This window comes from Physella acuta, unplaced genomic scaffold (genome assembly GCF_028476545.2).
Source record: "Physella acuta isolate Inbredline_101_S28 unplaced genomic scaffold, ASM2847654v3 ptg000141l, whole genome shotgun sequence".
Classification (NCBI taxonomy): domain Eukaryota; kingdom Metazoa; phylum Mollusca; class Gastropoda; family Physidae; genus Physella; species Physella acuta.
The window spans coordinates 285,574-300,307 of NW_026731660.1; the positions used below are offsets into that span (position 1 = coordinate 285,574).

General features: G+C 31.3%; 1 protein-coding gene and 1 long non-coding RNA gene across 2 annotated transcripts; both read right to left on the reverse strand.

The window, feature by feature from the left end:
* Positions 1 to 6,638: 6,638 nt before the first annotated feature.
* LOC131935286 (uncharacterized) lies at positions 6,639 to 8,620 on the reverse strand. Its single transcript, XR_009385919.1, has 3 exons — positions 8,491 to 8,620; positions 7,384 to 7,561; positions 6,639 to 6,724 (listed from the first exon to the last, which is right to left on the reverse strand). It is a non-coding gene; the product is annotated as an uncharacterized LOC131935286 (long non-coding RNA).
* A 99-nt stretch (positions 8,621 to 8,719) lies between these two features.
* Positions 8,720 to 11,934, reverse strand: LOC131935279 (uncharacterized). Its single transcript, XM_059291665.1, has 5 exons — positions 11,931 to 11,934; positions 11,394 to 11,530; positions 10,803 to 11,052; positions 10,379 to 10,551; positions 8,720 to 8,857 (listed from the first exon to the last, which is right to left on the reverse strand). The coding sequence occupies exons 1-5, from the start codon at positions 11,932 to 11,934 to the stop codon at positions 8,720 to 8,722; spliced, it is 702 nt and encodes a 233-aa protein (XP_059147648.1).
* Positions 11,935 to 14,734: the final 2,800 nt, after the last annotated feature.

The following is a 14,734-nucleotide window of genomic DNA, read 5'->3' on the forward strand; positions in this document are numbered from 1 at the left end:
CTATTAATAGTACCGCAATTAAATATAATTATCTACTAATATTACTACAAATGCATTGTACGGATCAATTGAGCTACTAAATATAAGTAAAACAACCCATTACTACTTTGTTAATCAAACATTATTATAATAAATCTGCTTATTTTACAAAAGTATTTCTTTGATTTTTTAAGTGTATACATTAATACATTTTTAGAGAAACACTTTTAGGCTATACTAAATAATATGTTTAGAATATGTTAAATTAAACAAGTAATGATGGCTATAGCAAATAAAATGTTTAAACATACAAATATGTATCAAAAGACTTACATGATAAAGACAGTACTGTAACGTCAGCTTCTAGTTTCAAATGCTTCCCCACAACTAACTCGTAACCAACGCCGTTATAATGATAAAACTTCAACCTCAGGCTAATGTTTAATATTTAAATAAGACCGTTATTTGCTTTCTCAAAGTTGACCCTTTCTGTTTCAGTCCATAATAACAACAGCTGCATTTCAATAAAAAGAAAAGTGAAATAAATATTGCATGTTGATAAGGAGTCTCCGTAGTTTTCCAACCCTTAGCCATCTTTCCAGAAGTTTGTTGTATTGCTTATGCGATGTCGAGATTTAATTTCAAATTTTGTTTTAAACATGAACAGAATCCTTTAAATACTCTAGATGTCAACAATGATTTCTTTGACAATGTAGTGTATTGTCGGGTAATAGAATTGACGACAGCGTGTTACTTCAGTTGAAAATAAAATATGAAAAGTAAAGTTTCCTTTTTAATCTTGACATTCTATGGGGCATGTGAAGTAGAGTTAAGTTGTTTCTATGATCTTGGCAGTACTATGCACATGAACTTTTACTTTCCATTACGTGGGTCAAGTGCTTATCAAAGTGGGAGGCCACTTTGCAGACTGGAAGCCGGTTTCGAACTTAAGACCATGACATCCCACTAAAAAGGAAATTATGTTTGCAGGCTGTTTCTTTTAGCAATCTAATTCCAATAACTTGCATATTAGTGTCGAAAGCTAGGCGTTTCTTAACGTGCGCATTAACAAACTGGTTGGAATAAAATGGGTTGGCATATGTTGATTTTTCACAATTCCCCTACCTCACTACGCTTCCTCATTTACTAAACTATAGACTAGAAGATCGTTCCAAATTGTTACAAATTTATTTGCCTAGAAAGAAATTTTTCAACAGTAATTGAATATTTTATAACGTGTGTAATACGTACACAATTACTTCCGGTTTCATTAAGGCTAGAAATATTCAAACAAATAATAATGCTAGTGATATAATAATAGCTTAGCACATACTTTTTAATATGGATTCGTAGAGTCGGAGTGTTGTGGTGATTGGGTATGTTATATTATTTAAAATAAATACAATACTACGCTTTACACCATAGATCACTATTGTGTATTTTTATCATGGGAAACAATTGTTGTGACTTTGATTGTTTTACTCTCCCTGGCAGTTCCGGTAGACTTGACGGAGATGTTGAGGGCAGTTTTTGAAAATATTTGAATTGATAAAATAATACTAAACGGCTTTTCAACGACTTACACTCAATACAAAAATATAAAAAAGCATTTTACTCGATGGTTCCCAAACGGCTTTAATTTTTACAAATGTAACTATATTTTATCGCTTGCCATATTTTTAAAAATGTTTATTTTTAAATTTAGTATAATTACATAGTTTTTTCATTGCCATCATATCATTCGACCTCAGATAATTAAGTGACGATACTTCTTTTTTTTTTTACTGATAGCAATTTAGAGATAATATGTAAATAATATTTTTAGTTGATGCTAACAACTCCACAATATTCAATTACTGTCTAAGAAAATGAATGTCTCTGAATGACAGTCCGCGTTCTAAAGTGTTGATAAGCATAATATTGGCGATGAACTGACTCCACAAACCTGTCATTTGCTAAAGAGACAGTTATGAACCTTATGATATAAATATCTTAGTGATGTCCCTTGAATGTTGAGTCTCTGTGTAATGTGTAGACGTGTTGTTGATGTCAGTGAGACAGCTATGAATGACTTTTGTGATAAGGCGTGTCGTTGGGGCATCTCTTCGGGGGGCTCCCCTCCCCCGAACGAAATGGAATTTATATAGAAATTATATACTTTTAACAGTGTCCGCCCCCCCCCCCCCCGAAAATTTCAAGTGCCCCCCCCCTCCCCCCCCCCGGAGAAAAAAGTCTGAAAGAAACACTGGTTGGGGCTGTGCTGTGTCTGAATAATCAAGTGTTAATTCTAACTTGACAGTGTCTACTGTTAAACTACACGTGCTAGGAAATACATAAAGTTATAGAGGTTAAGCAAATCTGCTAAGTTACTGTGAGTTGAGTGAGACGAACACTGAATCGATTTATAGACTGACTGTCAAGCTTTTCACACTTTATCAACTACTGACGGAAACAATTGAAACCCATTCTTCAATTATAAATACAGGAAATGCTAATTTCGATTCCTACTTTGCAAACAAAATCCTATTCAGAGATAATCTTTTGCGCTGACACTTGGTTAAAGAACGGTTCAGTTACACATTGCTTGTTCAAATTATTTGTTTACTTGTACTTGCTTATCTTCATGATCGTACCACCGAACGATTGAACCTAGATATGGTAGTGTTAAATTAGTAATTACGTTAGAAGCTACGTATCTGTTTATTTGAAAATTTATAGGAAAAAACTGTAGTCCTTGTTCTAATATGATAATCATATTCTACAAACATTTAAGGTGGAATCCGAAGATAATGCCTATCTCATCCTAATCTACCAACTCAATAAACGGAGTTTGGGTATTTTTTTTTTCTTTTCTAAATAGTAAAAAACATGAAAAGTTACCATTCTGAACTTGACGGTTCCTGTTACAGACGATGTAGAGTTCACCTGTTTATGTGAATTCGGCATATGAATAGTTAGTGTGGTCCGTACCGTACCCAACCGTTTTTACTTTCCCCAAACGTGACATCTTAATACCCGTAACAGCACACTATCACAAAAGCAGTTTAATAAAAACGAAGAGATCTTATATTTATTTCGAAACATAAAGTTAATTCTTAAAATAAAATTTAATTTTGTTGATTTCATAAATGTACACAACTGATTTTTAAAACAACTTAGTCACACTCCTCTACATTCATAAATCAAGGTAACTTACGGTGGTTTTACTAAAACTTTGATTAAAATAGTTCGTCTCCATTATCCGTTTTACTCGCATTGAAGCTTGACTAATGTATATAATTTTCAAAAGCCACTTTAGAGTTGAACATTCCACTATTAATAAAGTAAATTCTGCCAGGTACTTCGTTTAAGAGTCAAATTATTTGTTTTTATGTAAGTAAACATTCTACCATCTTCATGGAAAACCACGTGACTGTGATATTTTAAGCCCTAGCTTAATGGCAGTGAAATAGTAAAATGGATAAGTACCAACATTTTTAATTTTTAAACTAATAATTATTTTACCGTATTTGAAGGATCACGGAAATTTTTAGCTATGGTAGGGGGAGGCACCGGGACATTTATTGGTATACCACCGGACTTACCATCTTTGGCTTACGTTGTTTCAAATAATGAACTATGCCGGTATATTCAAGATAGTTATCTCGATACATGCGCAATCCGTGATCTCTTTATAACTTGCCAAATTACACTACAAGGCTAGAACACTACCTCATTGGGAGCGTCAACTTTCTTTCTTTCTATAAGCGATGAAAAAGGTGGGGCGCCGAAGTAAAAGTTATATTACTATTGATTAGATAATACTATTGACTTTTATTAGGGAGCTTGTAGAGAGTCAACAGTATTAGAAACTGTAAGAAAATCACGGCGCCCCACGTTTTTCATCGCTTATAGTAAAGTGATCGCTTGCATTATTGTGATGTATAGCATTTATTTTCTACTTTTTAGTTCAATCAGAAAACGTGGGTTTTTTAAAACTTTTTTAATGATTATTATTTTCTACTTTTTAGTCTTTGTCTGTTTGTTTGCATTGAAATCTTGCTATCGATTTTATCTTTTCACATTTTTTTTGGGTAAACGAAGACAACTCGTAAAAAACACGTTGTGTGAATACGTTACTGAGTAGAACACATAGATTTGAAACCGTGTCGAGTGGGTTAGCAATCGTGTGCCCAACCACTCGACCATATCGTCTCCCCCATACTGGCCACCCGTTGGTACGTTCTAGTTGTTTGTAGACATACACCGCGTGACAACAACTCAGTAAGAAAAAGAGGGAGAGTACCGAACCTTGTTTTCATCAAATTACAGTAACTGGGTTATGTCCCTTTTTCCCCCACGTTTTTTGTACAATTATATAGGGGTATAAAATGATCAATAAAATGTTTCCATGGATCAATTTAGTAATAATAACAGTTGAATATTCTATTGTCATCCGAAACATAGCTTTCCTGAAAATTTCAGCGCGCTAGCTAACTGGGAAGTGCCCGAAATTTCGATCGCAAGATTTGATTGGAAAAACAAACAAACAAACAAACAGGGGCGAAAGCAAGTTAAAGAAAAAGTGGGAAAAAACAACGCAGGCTGAAATTAGAGTTAATGGCCTCATTGTCGCAAAACCAGTTGACACGTATACCTACTTGAGCTGGAGGGGATCCCTTCCAACACTAAAATTAAGAACGAAGAGTAATGTCTTAATTAAAAACTCCTTAAAAGTCTTTGGTCTTTAAATTAAAACATGTAATTAGCCTATGAGCCTGTATTTCTGAGAGTTTAATATGATGGGATTTCGATCAAGACAATTGAGTATAAGAATGTTGTTTTTACATGCAAGATATTTCATGAAATCTTTTAAAAATTGTGCTTTTTATTATATTCATGGTGCTAAGTATAAAATGTAATAATGGAACCAATCGAAACAATTTTTATCTTTAAAAAATTTGAACATCAATAAAACATCACTCAACAGTAAACACGTTTTAGCATATATAATAATAATAATAATAATAATAATAATAATAATAATAATAATAATAATAATAATAATAATAATAATAATAATAATAATAATAATAATAATAATAATAATAATAATAATAATAATAATAATAATAATAATAATAATAATAATAATAATAATAATAATAATAATAATAATAATAATAATAATAATAATAATAATAATAATAATAATAATAATAATAATAATAATAATAATAATAATAATAATAATAATAATAATAATAATAATAATAATAATAATAATAATAATAATAATGGGATCATTATTATGAATGATTCTAATGTACATTTAAAGATTAAAATGAACAATAACAAACACGGAAGTAGTACCTTTAAGTAAGATGAGTTTTGTTCATGCAGTATAATTGTAATCAAAACAAAATTAAAAAAGACAGAAAGATCAAATATTGGAAAAAAAAAGTATCTAAAACATGTTTAAAAAAGATTGTATGTAATTATAAATTAAAAAGAATAAAATAAAGATTTTTTCAAATTATGTAATAATGCACCTGTATTTAAATAAATAAATATAGTAGCTTGTGTAGCAAACATTGATTGCAGGTTTTTGCCCATTATTAATATGTAATACGCGTCCCAAGCTTTTTTTTTTTAGTTATTTAAAATAAACTTCAAAATGTGTAATAACATTTAAAACAAAAATTAATTCAATATATAATGCATAAATATATAGAAAATTAAAATTATACTATTTAGATTTAATTACAACAACATGTATTGATAGAAAGCTAATTTTACTATTGCAAAATATGATTTAACTTCATTATAAAAATAAAATTATAATTGCCCAAAAATAAAACAATCGGCAATTTAAATTATATTTATTAACATAAAGTAAAGTCATAATGTTCTATTTTAAATATAGGTTTACCAATACAGTTTAAGATACGTCAATGTCATTACATCTAAATATAAATATGACCGTCTGTGTGCCTGACACCTGAATTCCTTTCTGTCAGCCAGTCAGTCAGTCTGTCTTTCTGTTTTTCTGTCTTTGTGTCTGTCTCTCGGTCCATCTATACATATATTAATATATATATATATATATATATATATATATATATATATATATATATATATATATATATATATATATATATATATATATATATATACATCGCTGTTTCTCAATTTTATCACATTTTTTTTCTGCCATAGAAAATGTGTTTAAAATTTGAAATTAACCACTAAAATTTAAAATACATTAAAATATTCTGGTATGTACACATTGATGCTCAATCCTTAAAATGAGTTTTCAAACTATGTTAAATTATAAATTGTTTTTTCATAATGTAAATCATCCAATTACAAAATCAAGTATGGCTACACGCCTTGGTTTGAATATTGTGTTTTTTTTTCAACGCTGATGCAGATTAGTTTTATATACATATGCTGAGGTGTATTGTAAGACTGCTGATTTTTTATTTTCATTAAAAAAAATCATTTAATGTCATTTAAACTCTCCATCTCGTCACTGCCCAGAATAAACGGATCATTTTTTAACAGCCACTCAGCTGTTGGCCTTAACTTAGAGTCCCGCTGTAAAATCCTATTTAAAAACTCCTTGAAGTTAACAGATGAAGATTCAGGCAGATGATATTGTAGTGTATTCCCCAAAGCAGTTTGGAAGATTATTTGGTGTGAGTAAAGTGATGGGTACGGAGGTTTTCCTGTCACCATCTCTACCGCAGTGCAACCTACACTCCTGCAGTGCAGAAAATAGCATATATATATATATATATATATATATATATATATATATATATATATATATATATATATATATATATATATATATATATATATACGATATTATTGTATGTAATGTCAACGCTAAATAATAATTTATGTTTGTGAGTGTATATTTAAATTTTATCTAGTGTGATGATTAGATATTATAGTTCAATATCAGGGTTTAAGCTGAAGTACGGCTTAGACAGGGGTTGATTTTGTAATGGCACACTTGCTATCGAACTTGCTGTGTATAGTGGTATTTATTTCTTAAACATACTTTAAAATAAAAATAGAAGTTAACCACAAAAAACCGTGAAAGCTGATTATTGTGAACTTGAAGACGAATATTTTAGTGGAGAAATCGACTAAATTTTAAAATTATTTTATCATAATTTTGGACAGAAAAATTAATCTAATTACTAAATTGCTAGTAAATAACCTTAAATTATATTTGAAAATAAACAAATAATACCGCCTTATATTTTAGATAATGTAAAGAGCACATTCTTATTGAATAATAAATAATAGATTTGCAATCTATGTTTAGCAGGCAGTAGGGATAAATATTCTTTTATTGAATCGTTTTTTAATTATTTTTCATAAACTATTTTCAAATATCCAAATTTTTACCATATATCTGCTCTGCTTGTGTAGTTTCGTATTACGTTGCCTTCTGTATAAATCACTTCTGGTGCCATGTATCGCACTGTACCAATTTCAGTAGCGACCCCATTGGCATCAATAAACTCAGATAGACCAAAGTCTGTAATCTTTAGGTTCCAATCATCTTCCATAAGAACGTTATTGCCTAGAAAAATGTTTGCATACACACGATAACAAAAATCGATGTTAGTTTTCATAACAAATAGGCCAAAATTTAATTTTATATTATTTCGGCAATTTTTTTAGTTATCGGATTTTATTGAAACATGGCAATCAAAAAGCAGAATATTTACTACACTTTTATTGAAAATCTAAATATTTGTAACGAAAGCCTCAATTTTTACTCTCCTTTCTACAGAGCATAGAAAAAGTGTAATCATGCTTCTATTCGGATAGTTTCCGAATACGATGTATTAAGGATGTTTTGTAAAACCTTGACGTTTTACACCCTACCGGATCCGGAAATACTTTGCTTTGTCCATGTGTCTGTGTACATGAAAACATAAGTACCGTTTCAGTTATGTTGAAGACATTTCATATATAAATAGTATTTCAATGTTATAGGGTTTTGTCAGCTTTTGAGCAACCTCCATTCACCAAAAGTGATACTTACCATATTTTAGGTTACTCCAATATATAGAGCCCCGTTTAAGTTAAATAAATGACACTTCACATATAACTATTAAATTGTATGCTCTTGTTTCTATCAAGTTTTAAATTATTTCCGTTAAACGGATTTGATACTGTACTTTATTGCACGGGAATTAAAAAAATTAAGTACTTTTTTACTTAGATAGTCAGCTATACAAATACATATAAAATCTTATTTTTAAATTATGTTCAATTAGTGATTGACCTCCGACAAACTAAAGTGGCACTTTGCTCTATTTCTAGTTTCCAAAATACGACTCAGCTACTACTGTTTTAGTTAGGTGGACGTGGGACAAGGATAGCCTTTAATATCACAATGTAGAATTTGAATAGTTAAGTATCTTATCAAACTTTTCATCCAAGTTACCTCTCTCTCTCTCTCTCTCTCTCTCTCTCTCTCTCTCTCTATGATATTCAACAAACCTTTGATATCCCTATGCAGAATATTATTCTGATGCAGGTACTCTATACCTTCCAGAATTTGAGTAGTAAAGTGTCGTGTCAACTTTTCATCCAAACGACCTCTCTTAGATATAAATTCTGCTAGTGTGCCCTAAAAAAATGACAAAGACAGTTATCCATATCTAATAGACCTGACAACATTTTATACTCTATATTACAAAACTCATTAAAATATAAAAATTAAATCATTTCATGTAGTTTTGCTTACATTTTTCAGATATTCCAAAAATATAAAAAACTCATTCTCTGTTTTCTTAAATCCGTGAAATTGAACAATTCGTCTGTGCTTTACTTTAAGTAAAATCGTTGCCTCTTTTTGACACATATCCTGAAAATCATTTTTTAAAATAATATACTGAGTTATACATTCCTATCCAATTGATTCGGCTTCCTACAAATAAACTAGACTTTACATTATTTAATTTAAATGAAGAAAACTAGAGCCACTAGGGTTAGTGCCAATGTTTTGTTGTGATTAACGCTTGTTTTACGGACAGAAATATATGCCTCATGCAAAAACGTCTATTGTTATTGAGCCTTCGTCTAACAAGTAAATATGTTGTAAATGCTAATAATTTGTGGTTCTGGTGGTAGATAATAGACATAGGTCTCTGCTGTGTTGTGTGTGTGTTTGGAGGGAAGGGGTGGCTATTAGGTCTTCTTCTTCTTCGTTCTTAATTTTTAGTGTTGTAAGGGATCGAGCCTATCTGCCAGTGGTTTTGAACTCGAGACTTTTGCCGACTCGACCACTCCCCCATCACAATTAAGGATACGTGTCAACTGGTTATGCGCCATTCAGACCATTAACTCCGATTTAAGCCTGCTTTTCTTTTTGGATTTCACTTCCATAACCTTTATCCAACCAAGAACAAACTACAAGGCAGCAGTTGTTTGATTTTGGAGTTGTCTCTCTTAGAAGAGTGGCTGTCCTCAGCTAACGAGCCTCACATGCCCGATTAGGTAAGGTGATACACTTTCACAATCAAAAACGTATATAAAAAATGAATGTAAGCCATTTAAAAGTTATGTTACTAATGAAATAAAAATGAGCAATATATGTAACGTTGATGGGGTTTAGTGAATATTTTCGAATTAAGTCTGTTTTTTTAAGAACAAAAATACAACTTAACAAAATGGGTTTATTATATTTATAGGCCTAATTTAATAAAACAGAACATGTTGCTACTGATTAACCCTTAATTTATATTAAAATAGATTGCCGTCCCCGCGCGTTGCCTATCTTACTTTTAAAACGAACTTGAGCGCTATGACGCATACGTTCGTTTAAAACTTTGCGATAGGCTATAGATGAAATTGGGCATTATTGTCGTTCACTAACTTGAATCAGACGCGTCTCTGATCGCCCCGGCAGGGTAAGATTTGGCGACTAGGATATTCTATGAGCTTAATGGTACCTACGTTAGTTTGAAAGAGCACCCTAGAATATTGACAGGGAGGCATAAAAACATTTGATGATGAAGCCGAGCAAGGTTTGGTACGCGGCGCCACTTTGGTAGTGTAACATGGGCTGATAGCGCTTCACTGCGTTCCTCACTATTACTGACAGTAAATAACGTACACTCGATTCTGTAGTGTAGGCAAACCAGTGCCCCAACATACATGATCCTAGAAATATAACGCGGGCATTGTTTACATTTAAGTAACTTAGTTTTAGAAAACAAGGTCACGCATCAAAGAACATAGGATTGGTTACACTTTGATAAAACTCTATTTAAAATTTTTGTCATTCTTTGTTCTCAAGTAGAAAAAAAAACGTTTTTTACTATTTTCCGACAGCCTTTGCAGCTATTGTAAATATAATTTACGGTTAATAAGCCATATAACATACTATGAAACTATCCCTTTTTTCAAGTGACGTTAGACACGATTTCTTAGCAACGAATTTTTGCTCATCTGGTCTAGCTTCATCTGTTACAAGATGGACGCTACCAAACGAACCTGCACCTATTGCTGATACATTAATTGTGAAGTTTTTCGGGAATTCTTCAGATAGGACAACATCTGTGGGAAAAAATGTCATTAATTTATAAAATCACATAACATGGGTAGTATGTTCACTTCTTTCCTTATAATAAAGATCGAAATTAGTTGGCGTATTGTGGAAGTTAAATTGATTTTTTTTAAGAAATAAAGAACAGTAGAGCGAAAAAAAGTTAAAAATGGAGTGCACTTCTCATTTTTTTAAACCATACTTTCATAGAGCACAAAGCGTCCTTTCAATATACACATTCTTTGAAATTTAAGAATCTAACCTCTTTTAGTAGGCAAATTTCCAGTACTTTGTCCTGATCTCCAAAATATTGAGTTAGCATTTGCTGAAATAATTTCGTCTTCACTGGTGGTTAGCTGCCCTAACATGTCATTGAATGTGTCGTCAAATAAAATTCTTTGGCTGGCCTGCATGCTCCTACATAACTCCTTTAAACACGCCGTCAAATTTCTGTGTTCCGAATCATTTTGATTAACGAGAATTTCTTTAAATCTTGGAAGCAATGGAAGTATCTAAAAGATACTTGTATTATTAGTACATGCGAGTAAACATATACAATTTAAAATATAAATGCATCAATATCAAACAAAATAACTATCCTTCCTCATTACTTACACACATTATCACAATGAAGTGTATGAATAGAAACATAATTATTAATTAGTCTATAGTTAAGTAAATAAGACATGCCGATTTCAGATAATATTTTAAGGGATAAGCGATTTTGATTGTAAAAAAAAAAAGCTCGATTATACATTACCCTACTTACACGATAATGGCAGATAACGAATTAATAATTCATTGGGCCAAATTAAATCTAAAGAACATTTATGTAAAATAAATTTAAAAATACGTCTTGAAATTCATCTTCTCCTTCTGCCAATTTAGCCAGACATTTCATAAGACCATTCAGTCCAAGTCCAAAATATACTCTATCTGGATCCATAGAAGCTAATGTAATGCCTTCAATTATTGCTCGTTTTAGTTCAGCTGTACAGACAATGAAAATATTTAGATTTAAAAATTGGAGACTTAAAAACTATGAATAAACTCTGTAAACTAAAATACTAAACACAATGTATCAACGATTAAAACAAATTAAATCAGTTTTTAAAGTGTTTTGTTTCATAAGCTTTTATTTTTCTCTCATTTAAAAGCGTCCCTAAATGTTTATATTCGTATTTTCCATGCTTTAAAATTTTCTAGGGCATTGTTAGGGTTAGAGCACTAGGTGCGGCGAAAGAAAGCAAAGCCTATGACTACATGAAAATAACATAGCTTTTGCTGTGTACATTAAAAATGTATCACATTTTGTTTAAGTTCAAGGTAAAAGCTTTTTAAAACTAATTGTATTTGTTCAAACTAAAATAATCTAAACAACCCCACGTACCCATGCATAGATAATTTAAATATAAGTTTACAACAAAATATATTATACCTTTCTTTTTATTAGTCAAATTTTCACCGATCAAGGAAAGTAAAACGTGTATATAAAATGAGACTATTTTGTTACTAGATTTCAATTTGATGATTACCTTGTAAGAAAAATAGAAAATTATTTGTGTGTAAAATGTTACATTCAGAAATACATCTTTTATATACAACACAATAAAAAATAACTTTCAACAACACATTAGACGATAATAAGATGCTTTGAGCAAACTAAGAAAGTATAAATACATCTACGTAGTTAATTTTAGATTTAATAAAATAATCTTTTTTTTTTCATTTTTTTTAAATTTGTTTATTTGTAATGCTTTTTTTAAAGATAGTAGAGAATACAGTTTAAATGAGCCATAATCATAATCAAGACATTTTCTAAGAGGCACTCAAAACTTTACTTAAAGCTAAAACGCGTTTTAGCTAAAGCGACAAGGCTCCGAAGCTTGTATAGTTTATATCCATTGTCTATGTAATGCATAGATAAGGTTAAATAGAAAAATTTTTACGTATAAAACTAGGATTACACAAAACTTAAAAAAATGACTGTAGCCCTTAAATGCATACCGCTACACATCTGCAACATACCAGTTACCTTCCCATAAAATATTAGCCTAAACTTGTTTGATTCTGTGCATCGCGTTGTTTGACTGCTACAATGTTAACATACAGCTCGCGCATGTCTAAGTGACCTAGATTTGTTTTACCGCCAAGCCGATCTCAAATTTGTGCATGGTCACAGTGTTTTCTATCTCAGCATTTTTGGTTGGCGTTTCAAAGTTCATCAAAGTCGAATAAACTTGTTTTGGAATTTTAAAAAAAATATATTTCTGACTACCTAAGGTATGTATTACATACTGTTATTTGAAAATCAATTCATAATTTATTTATTAATCCTAGCAAAACTTTGGTTGCAATACTGCAACGCTATGCACTACTTTTAACTTTATATATCAGCATTGGTGATTATATAGTACCTTGTTTTTCTTCTAATTTCAACAAAATCATTAAGAAATCAAAGGGAGATTCTTTTTAAGCATTAACAGCAATACATAGCAGATAACCTTAGTGAAATAGATGACTTGAGTGATGGTGAAGGAATTTATGAAGTAGATGCTCTTGGTGATTCAGAGTATCTTCATGGATCTCTTGGACCAGTGTGGACCCTGGATCTCCTGGACCAGTGTGGACCCTAGATCTCCTGGACCAGTGTGGACCCTAGATATCCTGGACCAGTGTGGACCCTAGATATCCTGGACAAGTGTGGACCCTGGATCTCCAGGACCACTGTGGACCCTGAATCTCCTGGACCAGTGTGGACACTTAGTCTCGTGGAATAGTGACAGGTGCAAATAAACATCGTGCTCAAACAGTGTGCGACAAGTGCAATGTATATTTTTGTTGTAATAATAACAAATAAATGTTTTAAAAACAATCACCTCACTGCATAACGTTGTAAACATGCAACAATTAATAATTTAATTAAAGTTCATTAAAACTTTAAAAAATGATGTTTTTCTACATAGTATTCTGTATATACACAACAAAAGTATTGCTAGTATTTTTTAACGTTTTTTTTTAAAAATCATGTATTTAAGCATTAAAACCTGATACTTGTAATCGTAAAAGTTAATGGATCAAGATTTTAAAAAGGGACATTATTTGTACTAAATTCCAATATAAATATAAATATAAATATATATATATATATATATATATATATATATATATATATATATATATATATATATATATATATATATATATATATATATATATATATATATATATATAAATATTGCAATTTAGTACAAATAATGTGAACTTTGTGAACCTTTGATACCACTTTGTAGGTCCGGGTGGGTCTTAAACAAAGCACAGCCTCCTCAATTCTATTTCGCTTTCGCAGAGGCGGCGCTCCGGCCAGTGGCGATTTTGCGCCACTGGCTTTCCTGTGAGCGCCATGGCGCATACAATGCGTTAGATGGTGTCCCGGCAGGTTTCGATTCAGCATCCCGGGCTATCCTGTCAGTGCCTACGTTTGTTTTAAAGAGCACCCTACACTATTGACACGGTGGCACACGACATTCGATGCTGAAACCTAACTAGAGACCTTAAGGTTCGCTCTATCAGCAGAGTAACCGTTTGCTCCCGAGAGTTTCCCACTTCCTGCCTGACACATGGGCGGTTGCCAAGTGTGTTCTATTCCGCTATAATGTAGAGTGATTAAAGTGCACACAAGGCTTTTTCATTGTCAAAACGGAATACAATACTAAAATTAAAATTTAAATAATATATCTACTTTAGCTGGCGATCCATAATCTCATCAATTTCTAGCAAACGAACTCTGCTTCAAATAAACGGCAAAAATAATTATTTATTGACTCAATCTGAATCTCCTTCTCACAAGTTGGGCAAATCAAGCTGTCTTCCGGTTGACTGCTGGCGCTAACTAAAGCCTCTGCTTTTTTCACTCCTTACTGTTTTTTGTTATCAGGTTCTCATTGTTATTTGTTCTTCATGCTGACTGTATGCTATTAGGCTCTCTAACCTATTTATAATATGAGTATTCTTGAGAATGAAAATAAAAAAAACAGTTATAAAAGATAGCCATAACAATAACTTAGTAGCTTTGAGTTTTGAGGTAAACAGTACTCGCATTTAATCAACTGGTCGTTACGGATGTTAAGCACACATTTCCTAAATCTATTACGTTTTTGGCACTTTATTTTTGGAGCTAAATGTAGTTTTATT